The sequence below is a fragment of the Ovis canadensis genome, chromosome 7 (assembly GCF_042477335.2).
Source record: "Ovis canadensis isolate MfBH-ARS-UI-01 breed Bighorn chromosome 7, ARS-UI_OviCan_v2, whole genome shotgun sequence".
Classification (NCBI taxonomy): Eukaryota; Metazoa; Chordata; class Mammalia; order Artiodactyla; family Bovidae; genus Ovis; species Ovis canadensis.
In genome coordinates, this window is record NC_091251.1 from 37,863,558 (window position 1) to 37,887,595 (window position 24,038).

The following is a 24,038-nucleotide window of genomic DNA, read 5'->3' on the forward strand; positions in this document are numbered from 1 at the left end:
CAGTTACTTAAGATCTATATTAGGACACAGCATCCAGGTCGGTGTCCCCTTAAACAGCTCATCCTGGCTACAGACACCTTGAGTCTATTTCCTACTTATTTTAAAGTAAACTTCTTTATAACTCATTTCTTCAAGGCCAGGTCTGTTTTCTTAGAAGATGTAGAAATGACAACTAAATTTCATCCATGAATTAATGGCTATAGATTATAAGCTTTCTCCACACTTTTCACTTCATCTTAGGTAAATGAAAGCATTTTGTCAATATCCTTTTGAAGATGACACACAAGATTTGTCTCCACAGAGTTGGGTAAATCTCTGATCTGGATTTACATGGAGAAGGTAAAAGCAGCAGAAATGTTGGAAAGCTTTTAAAAGATGTATCTTTGACTGGTAGAGTTTGGTGGCCTCTGTAAACTATACTCAATTATTTCACTTCATCTACCAGTATTAAGTTCTGAGATAGAAGTATTGGAGAAATAATTATTTGATAGAATTTCATATAGAAGGGGACTGAGGGTCACCTAGTAAATCTTATGTACATGTTAATTTATCTTTAATTATTATAAGAAATGAAAAATTGGTGTTTATATGAACACATCTACTAACTGGAACTCATTCTTAAATGAGACAGATAACACCATCTTTGAGCAGTAAAATAATCTGAAAATAGTAATAATTAGTTATTCTGGTCTGAAACAATACATTATTCAGAACATTTGCATATATTTAATCATTACAATTGATTAAAGATGTGTCACTGATGTAATTGGTTAAGAAACATTTTCAGTGTCTCTTTGAGAGCAACATCATTTTCAACATCTGATATTTGAGGATAATGAACCCTGAAAGACTAAATATTCAGTATCATACAGCTGCCCAATGACAACTTGTTTTTATTCTAACAGCTTTATATTTCCACTAGTACAGTAGTTTTATTTGATGTAAAAAGACAGTCCAATTCCTCTAAAAAGGAATATTGTAGGGAATGAACGGAAATGAGGATTCATCAACTTCTCTACATGAAAAAAGGGATTCTAAATGTTAATAAATGAGCTTCAGGGAGGCAGGTTATAAACCTAAGTGATCTATTACCAGCTCATGGCACAGAGCCTTGGGGAAAATGGACAGTTATGTACTTAAAGAATAAATGAACTAAAAAAGAATGAACTTTATTAGAAGTAAAGGATTTATACTTAAAGTAATTAATTTAGTTTCTTTTGCTCACCACTTTGATCTTGTGTGCTAAGCTCAGATGTTGATTGAATCAGTTTTACCAGTATTCTCTCTGAAAAACAATATCCTTTCTTTTCCTGGGAACCCCAAGAAGCCAATGACCGTGAAGAATACACATATGCAAAAGACTCAATGGGAGGGTGACTCTTAGGATGATTGTCTCACATAATAGATTTCATTCTAAAGATGTCAGAATGTCTTCTCTACTCACAAAGACCCCTGCTGCCCCCTTCTGTTCTAGCACCAAAATATCTCCCTTGGAAGCTCCCTGTGCTTAAGACTTTGCTTTTTCTGATAGGGCAGATATGAACCCTTATTTGCTGGTTTTGTTAGATATTAAGCTCTGCCCTGTATCTAGGGATTCAGTGCAGGATTCATGTCAGGGGTGTAAGAGTCAGGGTGTTTTCCAGGGAGGATACATCAAGATGGGTTCCTGGAGTTGACTTGCTGATACGAAACTCCCGAGAAATGATGAGGAGGGGAGAATGGCACTGAAGAGAATGTGGTGGCTCCTTAATATAAAGTTGTTTCCATGTGTAATTTTACTGTCCACCTGTTCTGACTTCAACTTTTCCTAGTTAGGTTTTTATACAGCCTGGGATCATATGGTTTGATATAACCTGGGATAAAATATGAATTAATTCTTTGGTAGATTTTCTAGAGAATTAGAGATTTGAAATATACAGGTGAGTCCCTGAACTTGGTTCTTGGGGGTTGAAATTATTCATTATATACCCTGTCTTTATGTCTAAACCTTCCAGTTAAACTCAAAGGATGCTAGGCAATTTTAAATTATAATCTAAGAAGACATTAAGTTAAAAAATTGCAGATGAGTAGAAATCAGTAAAAGATACTCTTTCCCAAGACCTAATTTGGATCCAGAGAAAGGTTCTTTAAAATCATATGCTTCATTACATTTACTCACACAACTTTTCCAAGTTTTTTTAAAGTTAAAGTAGCATAAAAGGGAGAAAGTTCTGATAAAATAGAATATAAAATAACTGAGTAGAAAAGAAAAAACAATTTTCCTATGATACAAATTTCTTACTGAATACTCTTGTACAATATAATTTTAAGCCCTGCCAAATCAAATAAAATATCAATCATAATTCAATAATATGTCTACATTACAAACACCAATGTCTGAGTTTAAAGAAGATTAACATCTCTGGGGAATACCTGGGAGGAACTAACAGTATATTCTTTCATATGATAGAACTGCATAAAGAGATGAATCACAGCTCTAGGAAGACTTACAGTAAACTCTGGATCTTTAAGTTTTGCTGTAGTTTTGTGTTTTAGTTGAGATAATTTGTAACTCAATAGGGAAAGGGATAAGATTTAATTCCATAGGAAGGCAATGACTTCCTAGGAGCTCTCTCACATAACAAAATGCCATCTTTTCTTCTCCTGTTTAATTTTTTGAACATATATCACATACACTCATAAGCACATGGAGCGGAAGTAGATATCTTGATGTATTTTCACAAAGTGAATACTCCTATGTAACTATCAACCACATCAAGAAACAGAACATCACCAGCAGTTCAGAAGGCTCTTCTTATCCGTTCTGTCCCCAATTTCCCTTTAAGGATAATCATTATTAAAACTTTTTCAACCCTAGAGTTTAGTTTCACCTATTTTCGAACTTTATTTTAAATGGTTAGCACAATATATACCTCTTTGTATCTAACTGTCTTGGTCAACATTAAGTCTGTGAAATTGTCTTCCTTTGTGTTAGCAGTGTAAAAAGAATTTATGCCCTTTACTGCAGAAAAATGATTTAGTCTCTGTAGATTCTTAGACTGGATTTCTGTGATGTCAAAAAATTTTCAGATATTCAATTTCATTTTTAAATTAGTTTATTACATTTATTAAGTTTATGTAATTGGATATGCCAGTTGGTTGAACATCTCTCCCTTCCATCCTTCTTGAATAGTGTTGTTATGCTCTCTATATGATCTTCGATGATATGTGAAAACTTAGATACAAATATAAATAGAAACTAGAATCCTAGGGTATGAGGCAGAACTGGGAAATCAAACCCATGCTCAGTTCACTGATTGATATCTGTTTCTCTCACATTCAGGTGACAAAAGAGAAGTCCTTTCAAAGGTCAATGAATGAGACAAATCATTCTCAGGTGACCGAATTTGTGTTGCTGGGACTCTCTAATTCCCAGGAGCTCCAACCTTTCTTGTTTCTCATATTTCCACTACTCTACCTAGCAATACTGCTGGGCAATTTTCTCATTATCCTCACTGTGACCTCAGATTCCCGCCTTCATACCCCTATGTACTTTCTGCTCTCAAACCTCTCTTTTATAGATATATGTGTTGCCTCCTTTGCTACCCCCAAAATGATTGCAGACTTTTTGGTTGAATGCAAGACTATTTCTTCTGATGCTTGTCTGGCCCAGATTTTTTTTTGTTCATCTTTTCACTGGCAGTGAGATGGTGATTCTCGTATCCATGGCTTATGATCGTTATGTGGCTATATGCAAACCTCTTCACTATACGACAATCATGAGCCGCCGTGTATGTATTATTCTTGTACTCATCTCCTGGTGTGTGGGTTTGATCCATACTACTAGCCAGCTGGCATTTACTGTTAACTTGCCTTTTTGTGGGCCTAATCAAGTGGATAGCTTTTTCTGTGACCTCCCTCTGGTGACTAAGTTGGCCTGCATCGACACTTATGTTGTCAGCCTACTAATAGTTGCAGACAGTGGCTTTCTTTCTTTGAGTTCCTTCCTCCTGTTGGTTCTCTCCTATACTGTGATACTCATCACAGTTAGGAGCCACTCCTCTGCCAGCACGGCCAAGGCCCGCTCCACGTTGACTGCTCATATCACTGTGGTGTTGTTATTCCTTGGACCATGCATCTTCATCTATGTGTGGCCCTTCAGCAGTTATTCAGTTGACAAAGTCCTTGCAGTGTTCTTCACAATCTTTACTCCTATTTTAAACCCTGTTATCTATACTCTAAGGAATAAAGAAATGAAGGCAGCTATGTCAAAACTGAAAAGTCGCTATCTGAAGTCTGGCCAGGTTCTGCAGTCATAAGAAATATTGTATTTCTGGAAACAAAGTAAATTCACAGGACTGTTAACACTGTAGTTGTGTCTCTAGATATTTACAAATGGAATCACTGTCATGTTAAAACCAATCATTTTAACCAGTGGGAAGCATTAATTAAGTTGAAATAAAGGTTAATGGTAATAATGAAAAATACAACAAACCTTGGCAATTTTCATCTTTTCTTCCTTCTATTATGTTTACTTACCTTTTTGACTTCCTTTCCTCCTTAATTTTTAGAATTTAAATTTGTTTTAAGATAAAGAGCTACTGACTGTGATGTCAATGGTACAACGTCTTTAACTTGATAAAGTGTAAATACATCGGGCCTTCTTTGGGTGGAAAAAGTATTGTTTATACCACAACGAACAGAATTATTTTTACTGTGTATAAATAAGGCAATGCACTGTTTCAAACAACTTTCAAAATTTGAAGAATAGTGATGTGTCCTTTCTGTTTTGCTGTTTTATGTTCACTCTGCTGCTATCACAGGAGAATATTGTGAATACTGTTCCGAGTCATTTGTTTGGTGACTTATCATTGGATTGTTAGTTTTCAAGGGGTTCCTCTACCAGCTCCATTTTTCCTTGTAAACTTCCTTGCCATTTGGGTCATTTGGGCAATGAATTCCAATTAAATGGAAGTATTCACAAGACACAAGGTCATTATGGGATTCACTAGCAGGGTCAAATAGATGAGCAGCAATGATAACTCTAAGGCTTCTGGAGGAAAATTCTGTACTCTGCAACTCAGCACCACCCACCATTTGAAAAGCAGATTGTAGGACCCTCTTGGGACTTATTCTGAATTGAGTTCCTAACCGTGAGTTAACAAGTGACTATGTGACTAGGATTTCCTACCATTTAAAAAAAAAAATCACAATTTCTATCATTCACTGTTCTTACATCAATGTCCATTATACACCATTCTCCATAGAGAAGGCAGTTAAGGCCTGGAAAAGGATAATCTGTTAGCCCACTTTGGTTCTGTATCCCTTCAGTACTTACATAATGGGGACATAAATCAGCTGGAATTTAGGCTATCGATCAGATAGTAAAGAATCTCCCTGGAATGCAGGATACCCGGGTTCTATCCCTGGGTTGGGAAGATTTCCTGGAGACAGGAATGTCTACCCACTCCAGTAATCTTGCCTGGAATATTCCACGGACAGGGGACCCTTGCAGGCTACATTCTGTGGGTTTGCAAAGAGTTAGACACAACTAAGCAACCAACATACACCCTGAAGCACTGGATTCCCTTTCACTAAGGCTTTTTGACTACAACAACTCTTAAAACTTTACCTGTAAGTAGAAGAGATTGATATTGAGAACTTGCCAATCGGTGGCAAGTAAATTACATCAGACCTCCTCCTACACAGGTGGTAGTGACTTGTCTTTACAGGAATAAAATTTTACTCTAGATATGAATTTTCTCTCTCTGCTTGTAGTTCTTCTTCCAAGATCACTATCTGAGGCCTCAGAAAGGCTCTGATATATGAATTTAGGATTCTACAAAGATTACCTGTGGAACACATTTTACTCTGAAAAATATTGTGGCAATGGACCCAGGACCATGAGATCAATTTTCCTGAAGAAGTCCAGGCTCAAAGAACAATTGAACATGCAATTAAATGCTCAGAAAAGAGTCTAGCATTATGATTATACCTACTTGGAAACAATGAACTCTAAGATATGACGTATGCATTGAGTGCTGAGTGCTGTCATGTCTGACTCTTAGCAACCCCATGGACTGTAACCCATGAGGCTCCTCTGTCCGTGGGATTTCCCAGGCAAGACTTGAATGGGTAGCCATTTCCTTCTCCAAGGGATCTTACTAACCCAGGGGTCAAATCCATATCTCCTGCATTGGCAGGCAGTTTTTTTTCTACCAATGAGCCACCAGGGAACCTATATACATTGAACTAACAGTTAATTGTAACACTGTGTTATCAACTTTTAATATACAGTTTTTCTTTTTTAGTTTTTTAATTTTAAAATCTTTAATTCTTACATGCATTCCCAAACATGAGCCCCCCTCCCACCTCCCTCCCCATAACATCTCTCTGGGTCATCCCCATGCACCAGCCCCAAGCATGCTGCATCAGACATAGACTGGCGGTTCAATTCTTACATGATAGTATACATGTTAGAATGCCATTCTCCCAAATCATCCCACCCTCTCCCTCTCCCTCTGAGTCCAAAAGTCCGTTATACCTTGAATTGCCAAAGCAATCTTGAGAAAGAAGAATGGAACTGGAGGAATCAACTTGCCTGACTTCAGACTCTACTACAAAGCCACAGTCATCAAAACAGTATGGTACTGGCACAAAGACAGAAATATAGATCAATGGAACAAAATAGAAAGCCCAGAGATAAATCCACACACATATGGACACCTTATCTTTGACAAAGGAGGCAAGAATATACAATGGAGTAAAGACAATCTCTTTAACAAGTGGTGCTGGGAAAACTGGTCAACCACTTGTAAAAGAATGAAACTAGATCACTTTCTAACACTGCACACAAAAATAAACTCAAAATGGATTAAAGATCTAAATGTAAGACCAGAAACTATAAAACTCCTAGAGGAGAACGTAGGCAAAACATTCTCAGACATAAATCACAGCAGGATCCTCTATGATCCACCTCCCAGAATTCTGGAAATAATATACAGTTTTGAAAAGTATAGAGTAAAAATAAAAGTGTTCCTCTTTCCATCGTTCTTAGTGACCTATTTATGAAGTTTTTGCTTCTTGCCACTGCAATTCCAGGCTTTGCTATACTGAAGATTCTGATTGCCAGAAGAACAACACTTATGAGAAATACACTATGATTTCCACTGAGCCAAATCCTTGCCAACTGCTTGACCGCATTGGTATTTTCATGTTAGTAGACAAGCAGCCCACAAAAGGGGAGTCACTGCGTTAACTAGAATAGATGGCATAGTTAACATGAGGAGCTAAATAATGTTAGTAAGTTCAGTCTCTCAGTCATGTCTGATTCCTTGCGACCCTATGGACTGAGGCATTCCAGGTTTCCCTGTCCATCACCAACTGCCAGAGCTTGCTCAAACTCATGTTAATAATGCAGACTGCAAAAACATATCAAAGTAAGATGTAGAAGAAGAAAACCTATAAGAAGTTAATTAATGATCAGGTTACCACTATAGGAACTGAGCCTGATGTTCCTAGAAGCCTTTGATGAACCACATGTCCCAGGACCATATTGTTTTGATTACTACAGCTTTGTAATATAAGAAAGGAGAGGGAAATTTATTGAAAGAAATAATGACAGAAAATTTCCCAAATATGAGGAGGAAAATGAACACCCATTTCCATAATACCTAAAGAACCCAAATAAGCTGAGCATCAAGAGATCTTCACTAACACATATTTTAATCGAATTGTCAAAAGTTAAAGACAGGGAATTTTGAGAATGGCAAGAGAAAAGATACTGAAGACATAAGAGGGAATTCTTATAAGTCTGTCTGCAGATTCCTCTGCAGAAACTTTGCAGACCATGAAATAGTGAGACAATCTATTCAAAATACCTGAGAGAGAAAAGCTTCCAGTCAAGCTGAGGACCTTAACCCTGATCATCTTGCTGAATGTCACTCCACTCCATATTTATGTATTTGTTCAGCCTCAGCATACATGCAAATCAGTTTTAGAATTATTAATATATATTCCCTGAGAAACAACTTTACCAACTATAGTACAATGTTAATATATAATTATTTTTATCTTTAAACTTACAGGTTAAAATTGGAATGCTCCAGTTATGTAGGGTGGTTCCTTTTCTCCCTTCCTCCTTCAGTGCAATTATATAATACATTTCTAACATAGTTAGAGCTGTTTTTCAGATTTTGAATTCTAACAGGGATGCCTTTACAACCTGGTTGATGTTTTGCTTGTTTGCTTATTTGTTTATGTTTTCTACTAAAATTAAACACTTGTTTACATGTCTATGAGTTTTGAAAAATATATAAAGTAATTTATCCACCAGACTTGTAACATACAGAACAGTATGAGGCCCTTTTTAATGTAAAACAATAAAAACATAAAGAAAAGAATAGGGAAGAAATTTTAAACACATTTACCTTTCCTCCCATAAATATCAAATGTTGGTATTGTACCATAGCTGCCTCAGATCTTTAAAAGTATATGTAATATCACTGATCCAGTTGAAACAAGTTTCAGCTCACTTCCTATTCCTCTTATCTTCCATTCAAATACTACTTGGAATTTGGCATTTATCACTTCCCTGGATGTTTTGGAACATTTATTGTCCATAATAATTTAAACCTGTGAAAATGTGATCACTTAAATTGTGATGAAAATGTGATCATTTGAAAATGATCATTTCATTTTTAAACTTCTTAATGTTCATATATAAAATTCAATTTTAACTGTTGGTAGTATGCCACTGTGTTAAAATATTATAATTTTTTTTCATTTCCCCATTTATAAATACTTAGATTACCCTCTTATTTGAAAATATTTTAACAAACGGCGTTGTGCATGTATCCTCGTACATGTAAAATTTTACTAGAGTAAACAGAAAACTGAGTTTGCTGAATGGTACAGAATCCCATCTTCCGTTCTTTAAAAATGACCGGTTATAAATTACAGCAGAATCTCTGAGGACAGTCAGGGATGTAACACATGTGAAATATCTAAACTATGGTCTAATAGACTACAGGTGTATTTGTCCAGGAGATAGAAGATTTGTCATGGAGAAAAAACGAAAGCATCTGCAAATATTTGAAGAACAAATATGTTGAAGGAGGAGATTTCTTCAACTACAGGTGGTAGTTGAACATTATAACAACAAACTAAACTGGCTTGCAAAGTAGTGAGCTCCTTGTGAGTGGAGAAAACCTTCCCAAAAGTTGGTGATCATTTATAAAACTGTATGATGTCTCTAATGATAGAAATTTGGGGGTCAAAAAGATTACTCACTAGGAGTCTCAGTGATAATCAAACAATATTTTGCTTTCATATGTACCACTTAGTTGAAGTTTTTTTTCTTTCAGCTTGTTAAAATTATTATGTAAAATATAATTATTTCCACTGCAGGATGACTTCACAGTTTTATAAAGGGTGATATTTCACTTCTCCAATGAGATCAGTTTCCTGGCATCCTGGTAATATAAAATGTCTTATCTTAGGATACTGAAATTTTATGGTTGAAAGAGGAGCAGAGCTTGCAGTACCTTGGCACAGAACCTGAGAGGCTTAGCACACTTCAGTGCAGAGACCAATTTAAAATCATGTCAAGAGTCTATTGAAAATGCATTTGACATGAAAATTCACAGGTTATTGGAAATTTAGAAGAGTCAGAGAAACAAGGACTGGGAGAGTTATTAGAATGTGTAAGTATCATAAATACATTTTGAACAGATTTCCTTGGAATAGAGAAAGAAATAGAAAGCTGTTTTCTAGATGCAAAATTGACAACTAGAATTCAGAAAAAGAAAGTCACTGTTGTCTCAAACTGGAAACTCCATTTAGAAAAAGCAAATTTCTGTTCTTTTCTCTCTGCATATAACACAGACTCTCCTACTGCACTGGCTTTAGGGATAGCCCTGATAGGAATAGGATTAAAATTTGACGAATTGAGGGAAGTATATTATAACCATTATCTATGCCTTCTTTGCTCCTTTCATGCTTTCTATTGAAAGGATATTTAGCCACTAGTAGCCTGGTGGGCTACAGTCCATGAGGTCACAAAGAATCGGACACGACTGAGCGACTTCACTTAAGTCTGTATTTACTGCCTATCAAAATTTGCCTAGAATGAAGACAGGAATTGCTGTTCTTTATTTAATTTTGTTTTTAATCTTACAGGAAAGTAAGTTTTATAAGATACATTATGGACAAGAAGAATTACGCATACCTATGTTCTCAGAGTTCTATTGATACTTTCTAGAGAAAGATGTTAATGTAAGATTAATTCCCTAAGTATCAAACTTCACATAAAACCAGGAGGGAAAATTTATTTTATGATGGCTTTGCAGTCTGAAAATATTTTTATGCCTGAGATTTATTGGCAGTGAGAAAATACATAAGTCATTAACTAAAATGCTGCTGGACTTTTTAAGGAAATTCTGAGAAATTTGAGTGATTTTTCTGAAATTCACATGTTCCCATTACATAACTGCCTCTACATTTCTAATTTGAGAAATGAAAATAGCCTTGGAGATTATCTAGTCTTATTTTCTGAGCTAATTTATTTATCCATACTAATTATTTATCTATTATTTAGCTAATTATTTATCCATACTAATATGTGCCTATCTAAATTACTAAAAAAAATGCAAAATATTATATTGACCTGGTCTGTAACACTTGTATTAATAGTAAAGTCAATGTGGACAGGATATTCTAGTTACTTCTTTTGTTTTGAAAAGCAACTGACAATTCTATTGGGGAGATGGATATTATATGAAATTGGGAGGTTTCAGGAAATTTTTTAGAGATAAGACAATCTGTACAATAGATAATGCATGATAACACTTCCTTGTGTAACCTTATAAAACCTTGGGCTTTCTTCTCTCTTCAACTCCCATCCCTGCCCTTGTCCCTCTCCCCAAAGCTTCTCTCTGAGTATCTATTACGTTCAGCATACATATCTCTTGTCATTCATTACTACAATCTCCTAATGTCAAATCCCCATTTAGTTTCTAACCATTGCAAAGGCTTTCCTTTTATCTGTATGCTGAGGTCTATAATGTTTCAGAGCGTAAATGGTTAGAGTGAAGTCTTAGAAGACTTGGAGTCTCTATTTTGATCTTTATGTAAAGGCTTCTGCAAAATTTTGTTTCACTTGCTAAATGTAGATACTCCAAGGCATGCATAGCACAAGGAGGGAGTTGTGCTGCCCTAGACTCTTGATTCAGTCAGAAGAGCAGAGAAAGCAATTTTTCTCTGCCTTCTTTTCTTAGGTTCTGTGCTCATTTTATCTATTAACAAATGTCTGAATACCTGACCCTGCAGAGTAATTGATGCCTAAATTTCTTTGATGAAACCACCATGATTTTACCTTTCCTTTTTTTTAACCATACATGTTTCCATCAGTGTAACCAGTTACATCTTTTTTTACATTTAAGCAATTTGCTCTCTGGGGATATTTTCAAATGCCAGAGAATCATAGGCTATTATGGTTGAATAAGAATAGTGCTCATCTGCCTCCTTTTTTCAAAGAGAAACTGAGTACCTGAAAGGTTGTGTGATTTGCCTAAAGTTTGGTAAGATAGTGGGAAAGAAGTAGAAAAGATTTTATCCTAGGCTAATGCTCTGTCTATAGCATATGCTACCTTTGGATGTCTTTTCTTGATGTGCCTTTCAGGCTATTTTAAAGCCTATAATTTAGAATGGTTTGCTTATTCAAGTCAAGAAAATATTAGTAGATATAAAATATATTTATAGCTATGGCACCCCACTCCAGCATTCTTGCCTGGAAAATCCATGGACGCAGGAGCCTGGTGGGCTGCAGTCCATGGGGTCGCTAAGAGTCGGACACGACTGAGCGACTTCACTTTCTCTTTTCACTTTCATGCATTGGAGAAGGAAATGGCAACCCACTCCAGTGTTCTTGCCTGGAGAATCCCAGGGACGGGGAGCCTGGCGGGCTGCCGTCTATGGGGTCGCACAGAGTCAGAAACAACTGAAGTGACTTAGCAGATATAGTTATTAGATATAAATAACTAATGAAAGGAAGAATCACTTGCTATGTACTTAATTGTGGAAAGAAAAGTGTACTGGAGTGACTTTAACTTTCACTTTTACTTTCCTATATGATGCCTGTGTTTGAGAATATTATCACGAATGTTTTTATTCGTGTATGCTGTGATGTCCAAGTCTTGGCAACCCTATGGACTGTAGCCCTTCAGGCTCCTCTGTCCATGGGATTTTCCAGGCAAGAATACTGGAGTGGGTTGCCATTTCCTTTTCAGGGGCTCTTCCTAATATAGGGATCAACCCCATGTCTCCTACATTGGCCAGCAGGTTATTTATCGCTTGAGTCATCGGAGAAGCTCCATTAATATGGTTAAACCTATTATATTGTTATAGGATAAAATGTCTGATTCAATTATATGAAGATCATACATATCTCTGAGGAGGGAAAAATTAATATGTACTTTAAAATTAAGGAGAGTAGGAAAAGAAGGAAGAAGTCTAAAATTTTTCTAAGCATTATTTTGAGAAACTGATTTAATTTCCAGAAAATTCAGGAACTGTACAGAATCTAAATTTCATGGCAATAACTATAATTGATTGTGCTTCCAAAAAAATTTGGAGTGCATTTGATTACTATTTCTGACTAAAATTTTTTCTGATCAGAAAAAGAAGGCTTACATGAAAAAATTATATCTGGAATGTTTTGAGTTCCTCCTGGATATCAATGTTTTAACTATTTGATTAATTCCATTCATATCTCTGGAGGCTAAGTTGGAAGGTCACATTTCCCAAGGATATGCGGCTGGAATGTAGGTCAGGATTCAGTCTTCTTTATGTGACCTTTAGTGAAGTTTTATTGATTTTGATTTCTAGAAGTCTCTACAAATTTCTGTAATTGCCAACATATTTACTGCTATCATGAAGAAAAGCAATGTAGCAACTAGGCTAAATCCTGTGCAACATTTGAAAATTTATTTTCGTCACTTTGCTTCTTTTTACTACCTCTTTCACCACTCTCAGATTCCTGAGAGCTCCAAGTGCTCCCCCAGCTACAAAGGGCTTCCATCAGGATATAGCATCCAGCCCTGTCCCACATCCTTGGAGACAAGTCCATCCCAGGTACAGGCACTGTGCCTCCTACCTTCTTTAGAAGTAAAGCTGTTTTATGGCTCATCATCTGAGGGCCATACCAGTTTTTCTTGGTAACTTGTGCGTGACTACTAAATCCTTTCCAAGACTTAATGACCATAGATAAAGATGTGTGCACACTCTTCATTTTATCCTAGATAAGAGGCAGCATTTTATTTGTGTCTTTCTGAGGACCATGCAACAGTGAGGGACCAGGAAAGGAGAAGAGCATGGGAAAAGTAGACAGTCAAGAAAGTTTCTGATAGTCTTTCTAACTCTGTCTTTGAGCTGGTAGAGTTTATTGGCATCTGTAAATTATATTCATGCCTACTTTATCTTACCTATCAGGCATAATATTTCAGCAATAAAAAGTATTGGAGAGAGGCTTTATTTCATAAGATTTAGGAAAAGGAGGAATCTTCAAGCCACCTAGCAAAAACTCCTATGATTGCCTGAATTCACTCTAAAGTACTAAAAAAAAAAAAAAAAAAAAAAGAATTTACGTGATCCCATCCAGTAAACTGGTTCTTTGAAAAGTTAGATAATACCATCCTTGAATAGGTATTATTGTCAGAAAGAAAATACTCTGATATGAAATAACACATTATTAAGAATGCTCACATATGTGTACACTTTATTAAAAACTTAGTATTTATAACTTTTTTCTTTTAGCAAACATTTTCAGTGTCTCTTTCAGGATAACATTGTTCTCAATGTTTTATTTCTGAGAATAATGAGCCCTGAACAGTTAAATGACTTGCTCAATGTCATACAGCTGCAAGTTGTGATCTTAACCTAGAATATTTTCCCAATAGATTTACATTTCCATTATAGTATAGTATTTTATTGGGTATAAAAATAGTGTCTTTTTATTAAATGATAAAGCTATTCTTATTTCATTTAATAAAGAATGTACTGGAGACTGATAGAAAAAGAAGGTCCATTACCTTCTTTAAAAGGAGTAAGGATTATAATATTAGTAAAGAATTTTCAGGAGGGAAAGTTTTAAATATAACTGCTTTATCACCATCCTACCTAGCTCAGTGTTATGGGGAAAATGGACAGTTAAATTATTATAAAACAAGTTTACTAAAAATAAGAATGGATTTATATTGCAAACCAATACAATATTGTAAAATAATTAGCCTCCAATTAAAAAAAAAAAAAAAACAACTTAGAGCTTTGTTTGCCCAAAATCTTCATCCTACATTCTTAAAATGGAGGTATTGATTTAAGAGCTTTTCTGAGGTCAATGAGCTACTCTGTAACAGAAAAGGAAATAGATATAATCTATATTTTTATCCTTCACATTTCCCCCCCTCCCCCTTTGGAGCAAAGATGAGAAAGCTAAACTTTCTTCCTCTTATGTCCATAGCCCCATATCATAAGAGAAAAAATGGAAAAGATGAAAATATTCATTTATTATGCAAATCTCAATGATTTATGACATAAAATATGCAATCATCTTCCACTAATGCTGAATTGTGAAAGATAGTTTCTGAAGAAGCCAATGCCCCAAACTATCTTACTAGCAATGAGAAAATAATTTTAACTGTTACAGCAGGAGGTTTTTAGAATCCACAAGGGAAAGAAAAAGAAAGGCCCCTTTTTTCTGGACATCCTAAGAAGCCACTCAGTTGAATCAAACTCAGACCATTACTAGCAATCCAAAAGCCCCTCCAATGTTTCCTCCTGTCCCTTTAATTCCATCAAGGAAAACTGCTATCCCAGCTTCAAAACTATAGACTTGCTTGTCTGTCTTTAAACTTCATTTAAATAGAGTAATAGAGCATTTACTCTTTTGTGTCTAATGTCTTTTGTACATTAATTTTGTGAAAATATATTTCCTTCTGGTAACAGTTCACACATTTTTCCCTTTTTAAGAGTTCTTATTTTATGTAGTGAAGAAAAAATGACATTTGGTCTCTGTAGATAATAATAGTGGATTTCTGTGATATATAAACAACTTTTCAGATATTTTTTGTAACATTCACTTGTAACTCTAATTTGCAAATTAGCTTACTTAACTTACTAAACTTAAGCAATTAATGAATCAATTGGTTGAAATTCTCTCCACCAACCTCCCAACCACCACCCTCTTCATCTAGAAAACTTTTGGCTGAATATCCCATCCTGACTCTGTTCTCCTTTTAATTACTAGAGCACTCTCTGTATTTAGACATGTGTGAAGTCTAACAAGTACATTTGAGTAGAAACTAGACTCTCTGACTGAACTGGAAAATTAAACCATAATTAGTTCATTAACTGATTTCTATTTATCTCCTATTCAAGTGACTGAACAGAAGTCCTTTGCAAAGTCAATGAATGAGACAAATCATTCTCAGGTGACTGAATTTGTGTTGCTGGGTTTATCTAGTTCCCAGGAGCTCCAACCTTTCTTGTTTCTCATATTTTCACTGCTCTGCCTAGCAATACTACTGGGAAACTTTCTCATCATCCTCACTGTAACCTCAGATTCCTGCCTTCATACCCCTATGTACTTTCTGCTCGCAAACCTCTCTCTTATAGATATATGTGTTGCCTCCTTTGCTACCCCCAAAATGATTGCAGACTTTCTGGTTGAGCACAAGAGTATTTCTTCTGAAGCCTGCCTGGCCCAGATTTTCTTTGTTCATCTATTTGCTGGTGGTGAAATGGTGCTCCTTGTATCCATGGCTTATGACTGTTACATTGCTATATGTAAACCTCTCCACTATACGACAATCATGAGCAGGCGTGTGTGTATTACTCTGGTCCTCATTCCATGATGTGTGGGTTTGATCCATACTACTAGCCAGCTGGCATTTACTGTTAACTTGCCTTTTTGTGGGCCTAATCAAGTGGATAGTTTTTTCTGTGACCTCCCTTTAGTGACCAAACTGGCCTGCGCAGACACTTATGTTATCAATTTACTAATAGTTGCAGACAGCGGCCTTCTTTCTTTGAGTTCCTTCCTCCTGTTGGTTCTCTCCTACACTGTGATACTCATCACAGTTAGGAACCACTTCTCTGCCAGCATGGCCAAGGCCCGCTCCACATTGACTGCTCATATCACTGTGGTGTTGTTATTCTTTGGACCATGCATCTTCATCTATGTGTGGCCCTTCAGCAGTTATTCAGTTGACAAAGTCCTTGCAGTGTTCTACACCATCTTTACTCCTATTTTAAACCCTGTTATCTATACTCTAAGGAATAAATAAATGAAGGCAGCTATGTCAAAACTGAAGAGTCGATATCTGAAGTCTGGCTGGGTTTCTGCAGTCATAAGACATTTTTTTTTTTCCTAGAAACAAAGTAAATTTATAGAACTGTTATTACCACTGTAGCCTGTGGCTAGATATTTACAAATTGAATAGCTGTGATATTAAAGCAAATCATTTTTACCAATGAGGAGGATTGGTTAACTTGAATTAAAAAGCAATGATGATAAAAAAATACATTGAATGAATTTTACTTATTTTTATACTTTCTTCCTCCAAATATGTGCTTTTATTCCTTTTTTTTCTAATTCTATTTTCTACTTTTTATTTAACCTCTTAAGATACAGCCTTTGGAAACATTGAGAATGGAATTGATGTTTAAGTGGTAATTAAACTGCATTTTTCTCTCTCAAGATAGTACTGCTTAGATGCCAATTTTAGAGTAATAATAGATACATAACACTTTATCATGGAGATAATAAATCTGCATAGATAATGGATGATATACTTGAGTAAGAATGCATTGCTCACTGTACTCTGTAACTGACAGCATGAAGACAATTCTAATTATCTAGTAAGGTGTAAAATGGCCTGGTTATAAAGCAGAAGGCATTTATAGTCAACACGTTCACAAATCCTTCTTCATGTTGATGCTTAATATGCCTTATTTATGAAAAACAATTCAGAGGATAAATGTACCAGTGTGTTCTGTGTCTGGTTATCTTAATTTCTGTTTAATACTGATAAAACAATCTGGAGAATTTCAAAGATAAATTACAATTCTCTACTTCTTTTCTTCACAATGATGAGAGACTCTAAGATAAAACACACTCTCTCCCCCAGGTCTTCATGATTCCTGTATTTTCAGATAGGAGTGAAAGTCACTCAGTCATGTCCAACTCTTTGCAACTGCATGGACTATGCAGTCCATGGAATTCTCTAAGCCAGAACACTGGACTGTGTAGCATTTCCCTTCTCCAGGGGATCTTTCCAACCCAGGGATCAAACCCAGGTTTCCCACATTACGGGCAGATTCTTTATCAGCTGAGCCACAATGGAAGCCCAAGAATACTGGAATGGGTAGCCTTTCCCTTCTCCAGTGGATCTTCGTGACTCAGGAATCAAACCAGGGTGTCCTGCATTGCAGGTGGACTGTTTACCAACTGAGCTATCAAGGAAGCCCTTCAGATAGGTAGGGTAGTTTTCAAATAGATACTTGGTAGAAACTATCATTTTTCTATGTGGACTTTTTCTTTAGTTAACATCTTATTTTTTATATTGTCTAATGCATGTCCAGAAAATGACAGAATCCTATTTCAAGGCCTTAGGAATAGTCATGAATTTATCCTCCCAGTCACAACATCAATATTTATTAAGGATTTCCTACTATATGCTATTTTTGGTTTTTCCTCTTGTATTGTACTCAAGACTTCTCCTATATTTCATACTGTGTTTGATTCCACCATATGTTATAATATTAATAGACTATTTTCTAGTCTTACCCTTTAGAGTCTCTGATTGCAGCCATGAAATTAAAAGATACTTACTCCTTGGAAGAAAAGAAAAAACCTAGATAGCATGTTAAAAAGCAGAGACATTACTTTGCCAATAAAAGCCTGTCTAGTCAATGCTATGGTTTTTCCAGTGGTCATGTATGGATGTGAGAGTTGGACTGTGAAGAAGCTGAGCACTGAAGAACTGATGCTTTTGAACTGTGGTGTTGGAGAAGACTCCTGAGAGTCCCTTGGACTGCAAGGAGACCCAACCAGTCCATCCTAAAGGAGATTAGTCCTGGGTGTTCATTGGAAAGACTGATGCTAAAGCTGAAACTCCAATACTTTGGCACCTCATGTGAAGAGTTGACTCATTGGAAAAGACTCTGATGCTGGGAGGGATTAGGGGCAGGAGGAGAAGGGGACGACTGAGGATGAGATGGCTGGAGGGCATCACTGACTTGATGGACGTGAGTTTGAGTGAACTCTGGAAGTTGGTGATGGACAGGGAGGCCTGGCGTGCTGTGATTCATGGGGACGCAAAGAGTCGGACATGACTGAGCAACCGAACTGAACTGAAATACTAAAGAATATTTTCACTAAGTCTCATTGAGAAACTGGGAATGAATATAATTATAATAAATCAATTTTCATTAGAAAGTGAATACAGCTTGTCATATTTTAATAGCCACAATAACATTTAAATGTTGTTTTGTAAATTTAGCATGTATAATTATTGACTCACTTGAAAAAATTTTGTAATAAATTTTAGTATAAGATAGATTGTATGTGTATGTGTGTGATATTGGTAGCAAAATATTAACTAGCATTCAATCAGAATGCTAACAAGTTGACTAGTAGTTTATTTTTATGATTATTTTTATTTGCCTGGAAAATTTTACTAATTTTTGCTAATTTTTACTAAATTTTAATAATTTTATTAGTAAAAATTTTAAAAAAAATTTACTAATTTTTCAAATTTTTATCTAATAAAAGAACAAATAAACACAGCTTTATTAACATTTTATTAATTGAATTAGTTCTTCCTCATCCCAAAAGTTATTTTTCTACTTCATTAATACAGTTGAATATTAATACTTTATTTATTTTCCATACATTATTTCAGCTGTCAACACAAATTCTTCAAAGATTTCTTCCAGGTCTTTGATTAAATCTTACAGTCTTAAGTAATTTTATTAAATCTGCCTTCATCTCTTTATTCTAAAGATATACTATAGATCAAGTGGTTGAATAATGAAGTTAACATGGACTAGAACAGACTCAAACTTTTCTGGTTCTCTTGGATTCCCTGCTCTTGGACTCACATACACAATCACAATAGAGTCATAGAATAGGGACATCGCAGTCAGATGGGAGGCACAAGTAGACAAAGCCTTAAACCACCTACCTGCTGAGAGGACTCTAAACCAAGCTCTGATCACCAGGGTATAGGAGCTGGTAATGAAGAGTAAGGTAGAAAAAATGATGACTGAGTTACAGGTAGCACAGATGATCTCAGTGACAGGAGTTGGCATGAGGACAACTTTATGAGATCTGGTTCACATAGGAAGTGATCAGTCTTATTGAGACAACAGAACTGGAGCTGAGAGACTAGGGAAATGGACAAGAGAAAGTACAAGAAGCAACACACGAAGCAGCAGGCTCCCATATGGATATAGCATAGTACCGTCATGACCGTGGGGTAGTGTAGGGGCCGGCAGATGGCAAGGTACCTGTCAAAGTCCATGGCAGACAAGCAGGTCTCAGTGGTGCCCGTGGAGAATAAGTTGAACTTCAGGAAGCAGCCAGAGAAAGAGATGGTGTTGGTCTCAGAGAGGTTAGCGAGCATATTGGACACAGAAGTGACATACCACATACCACAGAATTTAGGTTTCTAACTGAATTTCACAAGTTTCTTTACACAACTAGAAGCATTTAAATTGTAAAATTCCAAAGAGCTGTATAACTTGCATGATATTTTCTAGAAAACCATGCCTCCTAGATAAGTACTAGATTCTTTTTAGAGTGGTGGCTCAGATGGCAAAGAATCTGCCTACAATGCGGGAGACCCAGGTTCAATCCCTGGGTCAGGAAGACTCTCTGGAGGAGGGTATGGCAACCCACTCCAGTATTCTTGCCTGGAAAATCCCATGGACAGAGGAGCCAGGTGGGCTAGAGTCCATGGGGTCACAAAGAGTTGGACATGACTGAGCGGCTATACTTTTTTTCACTTTCAATCCTTTATCAGCAACATTCTGAAGGAAGATTTAAAAGATGAAGTCTTTTTTTTTTTTTCCAGGAAAACACCTTTACTGTATTACTGGATTTACCTGGAGTCTAGTCACTAAGGAATTTAGTGTGTTTCCCCTGTCTTCTTTTCTTTACCCCAAGGGATTTCCTCATGTGAAAGGAGTGAATGGATAGTTGAATAGCCACTGTAATTCCTTCTTATACTGCATTAATAAGCACATTTTTTTGCTGCAATTTGGTCACCATCAAAATTGTCCTTATTATAACTTAACTATTTAGCTATAGTAAGTCTTTTTTTCTATACAATTTGATATTTTATACGTATTTAGAGAAAAGAACTTTATTACCACACGTTATTTATTTAATTATTATAGTCATTTCATTAATTCTCCATTTTCCACAATTTGCCTATTTTCTTTTATATAAGTAATTTATTTCTCATTCTTTTTTCCTACCCTAAATAATGCTTGAAATGTCACTGAAAGGTACTATTTAATTATAAATTATATGAATAATTTATTTTTAAATGATTAGATAAAGATTTTATAATCTCAGGGACATAATAAAAAAGATTCCTTTTGAAAATGTGTGATAGAAAGCAATCTTTTCGGGAATATCAAGATGGCAAAACAAAAAATAAGTAAGTATGCTGTGACTCATATTGCCCCATAAACTTTGTGACAGATTTAGATATGCCATAAATTGGAGTTTGTGTTTGATCTCTGGTCTTAACAAATACCTATTAAAATATAAAGTGAATATAAAAGTTGGAAAAATCATCTATAATAAAAAATAAATATATAAATAAGCATAGCAGTACTTTTCGTAACTTTCGATTAGGCAAAGATTTCTTAGAGATAAAACCAGCATCACAAGCGATAAGGTAAAAAGATAAGTTGGACTTCATTAAAATTCAAAACTTCAAAGGACAATCATAAAAGTAAAAATGTAACTCACAGATTGATAAAAGATATTTGCAAATTATTTATCTAATAAGTGACTTATGTCCAGAGTATATGTAAAGACCTCTACAGTTGAGAATTAGAAAGATGAATAGGCTAATGTTTTAACAATCATCGAGGGTTTGAATATATATTTCCCAGTGAAGACATGCAAGTGGCCAATAAGCACACTGAAAGATAATCAGCATCCTTATCATTAGGGAAATGCAAGTGAGCACCATAATAAGATACCTCTTCATATATACAAGGATAGCTAAAGGACAAAAAAAAAAAAAAAAGAGCAAACAAGTGTTGGTGAGGATACAGAGAAACTGAACCCATACATTTCATACTATGCTGATATGATAGTAAAGATGGCACAGTCACTTTGGAAAATAGTCTGACAATTCTTCAAAATGTTAAATAGTTAATATACGACACAGCGATTCCTTTCCCTAGAGTAAACCCCCAAAGTGAAAATATATGTTCACACAAAAACTTGTTCATGTATAACTCATAATAGACCACTGATGGAAACAACTCAAAGGTCCATCAACTATTGAATAGATAAAATGTGGGTATATCCATACTAAGAAATGCTATTCAGCCATAAAAAGGAATAAAGTACAGATAAACATGCCCAGCCAAAATGAATCTTGTACACATTATGTTAAGTGAAAGAAGTTGGTCACAAAAGGTCACATATATTGTATGATTCCATTTATATGAAATTTTGAGAATAAACAAATCTATAGAACAGAAAGTAGATAAATTGTTTCCAAGGACTGGAGAGAGGAAGGATGGGGAAGTAATAACTAATGGATTCATGTTTTTTTTGTGGAATGAGGAAAATTCTGGCTGACAGTATGAGATGCTATTGTTCTTAACAGAGTTAGCAAAGCAACTCTAGCAATTTCTGTAATTGCAACAATACCTGAGGGTCACTGGCTGTTATCTCTAGCTTGTAGAATGCACAAATGACCTACCAGGAAAAGGCAATGTATGGTTTATTTTATAGAGAGTTTATTTTAAAAATAATTATTAAATTAAACATATAATGGAGAAATAATGGCAACCATCTGGATCCAAATTCTGAGTATTTAAACTAAATCTTGGTAAGAAAGTGGGAAGTACAATTACGATAAATGAATTTTTATAAAGAAGTTAATTAATTTGTCAGGTCTTTTAATATTGACATGGACATTAAAATTTAAATGTTGTTTTGTAAATTTAGCATGACTTTTGACTTACTAGAGAAATATTAGTAATAAATATTTGATTATTGTGTATACATGTGTAACTGATATGGTAACATAAAAATTTTAGTATTAATTCTGAATGCCAGGAAGAAGACTGATTATTTTTTCTTTGATTATTTTTATTTGAATATGAAAAAATTTTACTATTAATGTAAATTTTCTCAAGCAATAAAAAAATGGACAGATGGCCACAGTTAATTTAATAAACATTTAATTACATTTGACTATGTTCTTCTCCCTCCCTCAAATATATTTGTCTAATGTGGTTAATACAATTGAATGCTAATCTTTCAGTCATTTAGTTCACATATATTATTTCAGTTGCACACACGAGTTCTTCAAAGATTTCTGCCAGGCCTCTGCCTAAACCTCAAAGTCTTGAATAATTTTCTCAGAGCCTCCTTCATCTCTTTATTCCGGAGACTATAGATCAAGGGGTTGAACAGTGGAGTTAGCACAGAATAAAACAAAGTCACATGTTTCTGAATCCCGGCTGGATTGCCTGCTGTTGGGCTCACATATACAACCATAATAGAGCCATAGAACAGAGACACTACAGACAGATGGGAGCCACATGTAGAGAAAGCCTTATGCCGGCCTTCTGCTGAGGGAACCCTAAACACAGCTCTGATCACCAGGGTGTAGGAGCTGGTAATGAAGAGTAAGGTGGAGAAAATGAGGACTGAATTGTAGATGGCACAGATGATCTCAATAACAGGAGCTGGTGCACAAGACAGCTTTATAAGGGGTCCTGGGTCACATAGGAAGTGATCAATTTTATTGAGACAACAAAAAGGGAGTTGAGAGATTAGATATATAGGCAAGAGGAAGTACAAGAAGCCGCACACCCAGCAACAGGCTCCCATTCTGATGCAGCGTTGCACTGGCATGACAGTGGGGTAGTGAAGGGGCCTGCAGATGGCAAGGTACCTGTCAAAGGCCATAGCAGACAAGAAGAAGGTCTCAGTGGTGCCCATGGAGAAGAAGAAGTAAAACTGCAGAAAGCAGCCAGAGAAGGAGATGGTGTTGGTCTCAGAAAGAAAGTTGGCTAGCATATTAGGGACAGTGGAGGTGATAAACCAGATCTCCAGGAAGGAAAAATTGGCCAGCAGGATGTACATTGGAGTTTGCAGTTGATGGTTGCACCTCACAGCACAAATAATGCACAGATTTCCAATGAGTGTGAGAATATATGTCCCAGAAAAAACTGAGAAACAGAGGATCCGAATTTCCCAAGTATAAGGGAAGCCTAAAAGAATGAATTTACTCATAGAGCTAGAGCAATTCTCCACATGAGTATGCTTATTTGTTTTCAAAGCTGCAAAAGAATGACAGATTTCCATGTTAGAATTGGTTTTACAAAACATTACTCATTAGGGCAGATGACTTGCTTTGAGCCACATTACTTTGTGCTGTACTTAGTTGCATCCAACTCTTTGGTACCCCATGGACTGTAGCCCACCAGGCTCATCGGTCCATGGGATTCTCCAGTCTAGAATACTGGAGTGGGTTGCCATGCCCTCCTCCAGGAGAGCTTCCTAACCCAGGGACCAGACACAGATCTCCCACATTGCAGGCAGATTCTTTACTGTCTGAATCACCAGGGAAGCTCAAGAATACTGGAGTGGGAAGCCTATCCCTTCTCCAGTGGATCCTCCTGACCCAGGAATTGATCCGGGGTCTCTCGCATTGCAGGCAGATTCTTTACCAGCTGAGCTACCTACCATATACAGAGATGTTACCATGATTTTCAAGTATCCATATTCCTATTCTGGA

General features: G+C 35.9%; 2 protein-coding genes and 2 pseudogenes across 2 annotated transcripts; 2 read left to right on the forward strand and 2 right to left on the reverse strand.

Annotated features, from left to right (window-relative positions):
• Nucleotides 1-3,352: 3,352 nt before the first annotated feature.
• Nucleotides 3,353-5,808, forward strand: LOC138444113 (olfactory receptor 4K15-like). Its single transcript, XM_069597442.1, is given in 3 exon segments — nucleotides 3,353-3,655; nucleotides 3,657-4,260; nucleotides 5,771-5,808. Coding segments are annotated over 3 exon segments (945 nt in total).
• Nucleotides 5,809-15,374: 9,566 nt separating this feature from the next.
• Nucleotides 15,375-16,406, forward strand: LOC138444057 (olfactory receptor 4K15-like; annotated as a pseudogene).
• Nucleotides 16,407-19,044: 2,638 nt separating this feature from the next.
• On the reverse strand, nucleotides 19,045-19,688 carry LOC138444058 (olfactory receptor 11H6-like; annotated as a pseudogene).
• Nucleotides 19,689-22,600: 2,912 nt separating this feature from the next.
• Nucleotides 22,601-23,533, reverse strand: LOC138444059 (olfactory receptor 11H6-like). Its single transcript, XM_069597394.1, has one exon. The coding sequence runs from the start codon at nucleotides 23,531-23,533 to the stop codon at nucleotides 22,601-22,603; it is 933 nt and encodes a 310-aa protein (XP_069453495.1).
• Nucleotides 23,534-24,038: the final 505 nt, after the last annotated feature.